The sequence below is a fragment of the Convolutriloba macropyga genome, chromosome 7 (assembly GCF_964194025.1).
Source record: "Convolutriloba macropyga chromosome 7, txConMacr16.3, whole genome shotgun sequence".
NCBI lineage: Eukaryota > Metazoa > Xenacoelomorpha > Acoela > Convolutidae > Convolutriloba > Convolutriloba macropyga.
Window position 1 is genome coordinate 67,386,550 of NC_134474.1, and position 5,729 is coordinate 67,392,278.

The 5,729-nt window shown below is 36.4% G+C and overlaps 1 protein-coding gene and 1 pseudogene across 1 annotated transcript; one reads left to right on the forward strand and one right to left on the reverse strand.

The window, feature by feature from the left end:
- The window catches only part of LOC142343273 (adenosine receptor A2b-like), a 6,548-nt pseudogene extending 4,703 nt beyond the window's left edge, over positions 1 to 1,845 (forward strand).
- A 1,268-nt stretch (positions 1,846 to 3,113) lies between these two features.
- Positions 3,114 to 3,994, reverse strand: LOC142342473 (uncharacterized). Its single transcript, XM_075393810.1, has one exon. It carries the CDS (start codon positions 3,988 to 3,990, stop codon positions 3,172 to 3,174), a length of 819 nt encoding a protein of 272 aa, XP_075249925.1. The 5' UTR covers positions 3,991 to 3,994; the 3' UTR covers positions 3,114 to 3,171.
- Positions 3,995 to 5,729: the final 1,735 nt, after the last annotated feature.

Consider the following 5,729-nt stretch of genomic DNA (forward strand, 5'->3'; position numbering starts at 1 on the left):
AAATAGAAAACATTCTGAGTGCCCCTTTATTGGAAGACTTTCCATTTTAGTACATGTTGACACCTGCGGTAATAGTGGCCTACTTTCTCTACTGTTTCTACCTCCCTCTCGCCCTTCTCTTGTTCCTCTCTGTCTTCATATACAGGGAACTCACTTCTATTCAGAGGAGGAACGAAGCACTACCCATGCTCAACTCTATCATAGTAAGTTCCAACCCCCCCCCCCCCTCCCCACCCCCCCCCCCTCCCCCACCCACCCCCCCCCCCCCCACCCACCCACCACACCACTACTGCAACCAAAAATTAGAAGTTAGAAGTGAGGTTAATGAACCAGAATTTACAAACTGTGTGCAGTTACATAGCGGGACACGTTCAAAAAAGCATGAAGTATGTACGCGTCGGGGGGGGGGGGGGGGGGGATTTGGGGGGGATACGCCATCAAAACCAATTTGAGGCCGAAACAGTATCTACACTAGTTCTTCATAAGATGATAGCATCACTGATTACTTCAATCTGGTTGAGAGGGTGACCTGCGATGACAATTTCAAGTTTTCGATCTAATGAGTATATAAAAAGTTTCCAACCATTATTCTCCTCAACTTCAAAATTCCAAAATTATGTTCTGAAAATTGAAAACGTAAATTTGTAATGACCCTTCCTCGAAACTTTGACTAGTGTTGGGTCTAGTGAAAAATGACTAGTGTTGGGTCCTAAATTCTACATCACAAAGCTACCATTTTAAAATCTACGAATAAAATTGAGAAAATAAAGTTGCACCCGCCACCCTTGGACGTAATATGATGCTGTATCATAGTTCATTAAGGTCCTATATTACAGTACAATGACTCAAATATATCGTAAAGGTAATAAATTTCTCATTTAAAGTGTAAAACAAAACGTTTAAAAAATAGTAAAAATTGCGGTTGAGACTGTGTTGTTTATTTAGAGTGCTCGACAGTGTCGTCAGTCAGCGAGGAGTATTGTAATCCTATCAGCATTTCTGCCTCATAACATGGATGCCATTGGCTATAATGAGAACCATCGAGCTATTCGAACCCACATTCACAAAAAAGGTCACTTTAATTTAACACACAACTCAAACACTTTCATTGTTTAGCAAATTTCAAACCTGCTGGTCTCAAAAACTCAACTATACTTATGACGGATCGGTAAAAAAAACGCCAAATTTTCAAACTATTGGAAAAAAACTAGATCACACGCTTTCGTAAGTTAAAACTAGTGATCTAGTTTGAATTTTTTTAGTAATAAATTTGCTAATCAATATTCTAGTCGTGTGTAACGTCATTATACGTTACACCTGACTAGTATTGCTGGATCCGTAAGTAATGGATCAAAACTTTACCGCTGACTTACAAAACAAAATCGATCTGCAACTTTCTCATTAAAAAACCTCATTAAAAAATGACCAAATGAGGAGGTCTTTTCAATTTGTTTAGATGCCTGGCATTGCGGTTAACACTACAGTCCTCATGTGGCACTTGTCAGTACTGTTCAACCCAATATACATTCTGTACAGAGAACACAACAGTGGCAGATTCAAACCAGACAGTATCACACTCTCAATCACACAGAGCCTCAAATGGTAGCACAAAAGAAAAACTCAAGGAGGAACTATTCAAGTCTTGTATCCTCAGTTTGCAGCCATTTATCTAAAGTTATCTATCTTGAGCAATTAGATTACTAGATTAAATTTATCTTAAACAGTAACATTTTCAAGCCTCTTTTGTATGCACAACCATAGCCATCAGATTGCCCAACGGTAGTCACGAAATATAGCTAAATTCCTAGTTAAAAAACCGCTGAGAAAAGACGTGCTAGCAAAAAAACTATGAAATTCTGATTTGCAATTTTATCTTCAATTTGAAATCTAATTTCAAACATTTTATTTATGCTAGAAATACTGACTGCTATTATCGATAAGTTGACTTCCCTTAACCCCAATCGGACTTTATTTCAATCTAAATTCGATGAGAAAAAAATATTTTGAAAAATGAAAGTTAAGCTTTATCACAAACTTTATCTAGCCACTGGTCTAAAAACTCCAACGAAGTGTAAAAAATGAGACCCCACAAATATAGCTGCTAACTATTAGAAGTTAAAGTCAAAAATGGCTGTTTCATTTCCTGAGGAGTCGAGTGTAGAACAGAAATTCACAAAAATTTCACTGAAATTGAAGCACCAATGAATAGTCTTTTCGAAAGCACGAGCAAAACAAATCAAAATCTCGAAAAAAAAGCCAAATAAACGCCACAAAAATACTGAAAGTGTTATCGCTGTAACCTAAAAATAGCCTTCACAAAATTCACGTCTAATATTAAAGAAAAATTCCTGATTTAGTCCGGAAAAGTTGGATTAATATTACCCACAAAACAGGGCAAAAACAAGAAAAACTGTCCGCAGTAACTTAAAAAAGCAAATAAACAAAATGGCTTTCAATATTGTTATTCAATGAGAAAAAACTGCATTTAATTAAGAAGCCACAAAACTCTTACCAGCCAGCACATATAAACTGCATAAAAACACAAATATTGGTCAAAATAAAGTGTTAATAAGCGCCATTTTTTCAAATTAAAAGCAGATGAAGACAAACATTAAAACCATTTAACAAACTAACCAACAATGTACAAAATCTAAACACACAAATGGAGCATAACACAATTGGAAAAAAACGATGATTATTGTTTTAAAAAAGTAAAAAAAAAACAGAAAAAAGCATAGAAAAAAAATTTAATCAAGCGTGTGCAATTGCCTTCGAAATCTTTAGCTATTATAAAAACATCACAAATCATAGCTGTGAGCTAATAGCATCTATCTTGGACACCTCTATACCAAAGAAAGACAGTTTTAAGGTTCTAAAACCTAAAAACTAAAACCTAAAAACCTAAAGGTAGAAGCAACCTTGTCTCACACCAGCAAGCATCTGATGCTTTAATATTTGACTACTGTCCGGATTTATAAATATACATAGAGTTGAATTGCTGCCCCGAGTTGACCCACTACCCTTTTAGGGGAGGGGCTTTCTTTTAACTGACCTCTTTTTTAATGTCAAAATTGTAAGGACATCAATTAAGATACTTTGGAAGCACTTTAAAGCCAAGAACAAAAACAGTGTGGAATTAATTACTTTTTGAGTTACAAATCAACGTGCTAACTAAAATCTAGAAGACATTCCTTTTGAAATTGGACAATCACCACCTGCGTTATATTTGTTACCACCATTAAATTTTGTTTCATCAGAGGACTTGAAGATGCTATGTTTGTTGATTCCTTTCTTGTTCGATTTACTCATAAAACTTTTCCAGCTCTTCTTTTCTGCTTCTTTCGTTTCATCCAGCTCTTTTAATTTTTGCATTCTATTCTGAGTCTTTTTCTTCTTCTTTTCACGTTGCATCTCCATCATACTTCGCTTGGATCTTTGCTTGATAAAATCTGATACTTGTTTTGGGTGCTTGAGTTTTACAGTTGTACACTGTTCAGTGATTCCGTAGCCATCAAAAGAGACAGTAACAGTGAGACGATCGGCTGAAACGTCTTTAATTGTCGCTGCATTCAATTTTCCATCTTTTGACCATGGTGCGTAACACTGCATTCCAGGTTCCCATTTGATCTCATGAAATTGCAGATTAAATTCCTCGTCATCATCGTCGCCGTAAAGCGAAATCGCATTGTTTTCTGGCTCAAATGAAGTGTTAGCAATCTTGTTCTTCTTTGAATAACCATCATTGTCGCCATCATGGCCCCTTTTTGACGCACTTGTATTTTCATCTCCATCCAAGGAACCACTATTAGATGGTGCGCTAGACGCTTTGGTTGTCTCGATCAATTCCTTTGTCAAGTTTATAACCTCTTCTAAATCTGCCTTTAATTTAGTAAGTTCGGGATTCAAGGGATCATTGGTCAAAGCGGCCTCCACTTGTTGCAACTGCAGACTGTAAGTTGCCAAATTTGCCTCTTCCTCACTAAGAGACATTTTTATCTATAAAGCAGGCCTTTCACTATGCAACTGAAACGCTCCGTTTTCATAAACCGCTCCGATAAACCACCTAAAACCATAATTTACAATTTTCATAGGGCTTTCAGCAATGCTTAAATTCTTTGAGGAAGGAAAATGAAAATTCAAAAGCTTACATGGGTCTTAAAATTTGTAAGCTTATTATATGCTTACAATAACGGTAAAAGTTTTCAAAAAGCATCAGCGATTACTAAATTTATTCTGAAATTATTATTTGCATTCAAATGAAGTCTGTAGCAAGGACGACGCCGGTAGAGCCAACGGCTAAATTTGTAAGCTTATTATATGCTTACAATAACGGTAAAAGTTTTCAAAAAGCATCAGCGATTACTAAATTTATTCTGAAATTATTATTTGCATTCAAATGAAGTCTGTAGCAAGGACGACGCCGGTAGAGCCAACGGCCGCAGAGCAGAAAGCCTTACAATGAAGTGTTAGCAATCTTGTTAAAATCTGATACTTGTTTTGGGTGCTTGAGTTTTACTGTTGTACACTGTTCAGTGATTCCGTAGCCATCAAAAGAGACAGTAACTTAAAATGACATAACAGAGCGCTAAGCGGATAGTATAGTTTTTGGAATTAGGTGCCGTGCTTCTCAAAGGCTTTTCTCTGTTGACTTTGTCGTAAACCTCAGCTTGAAGCTCTAACCACTGCTGAGAGTCTGCAACGGAAGGGTCTGATTGATAACCAGGGAGACAATGCTCAGTCCATTTTTTAAAATTAGATTGCGTGGAACTTTTTCTTTTACTTTTCTAAGCAAAGTTGTTGATTTTGACGTTCTTTTTATTAAAAACCATATACAAAATAGCTTAAATTTACTTCGTTTTCTTCAATTCTTCGATTTGTCAGTTTGGCTTGTCTGCCCGGGACTGATGTTACTGTGTTCTGATGAAACTGTTGTTTCATCGCATTCAGCGACAATTCATCCTCTTTTTCAAGTGCTCTGTTTCGTTTGATCAGCAGGAGGAAAAAGCAATAAAACTTTCCTTGTTCTCTTGGTTTATTTACCAGTTTTCAAATTGATTGATAAGGGCATTAACAACGATGGTTTAGTCACCGAAATAGTTTATCAATTCGTTTAAGGCTGTCTTGTAATTAGGCTGGTCACATGAAAACGCATATATCAAGTCTTTTGCGTTTTCAGCTGATTCGATGTGTTTCTGGGATTGAAGTGTCGTGATGAATCAAACTGTTACAAACTCTCTCTTGATTATTTAAAAACACTAAACAGAGTCGCCAGCTGCAACTACCGAATTCATTTTTTAAAACGATGCATTAACAAAGAAATCATTCCCAATTTTTCGATTTTTTGCTCTCCTAAAATTGAAGTTTTTCTGAACAAACGCTGAACACTTTTCGACTAAAAAATCCGAAACAAAAAATAAACCGTGTGCAAAAAAGCCGTAAATGTTAAGGGAAAACTTTTAAACAGATAGGCGTAATTTTAGGTAGAAGGTGAGACCAGAACTTATGCCATCTGTTGTTAGCGTCAATAAGCGTGAAAAAATGAATCACTCCGCAATTGTTCAATATAGATTTAATGGAAAACTTGATAAAATGTCAGAGAGAGACCAGATAGAACGCCGCGGAATGGCTCCCATAGTCATTTTGTGATAAAAGATGGCGGTGAACTCAAAAGCTTTGTTCTTGACGTCCTATTGTCGGGACGTAAGCAGCCTATGAGAGACAAGTTTAAT

Bases quoted from the DNA above. Each gene is read 5' to 3' on its own strand.
- LOC142342473 (XM_075393810.1), bottom strand. From the start codon at position 3,990: ATGTCTCTTAGTGAGGAAGAGGCAAATTTGGCAACTTACAGTCTGCAG.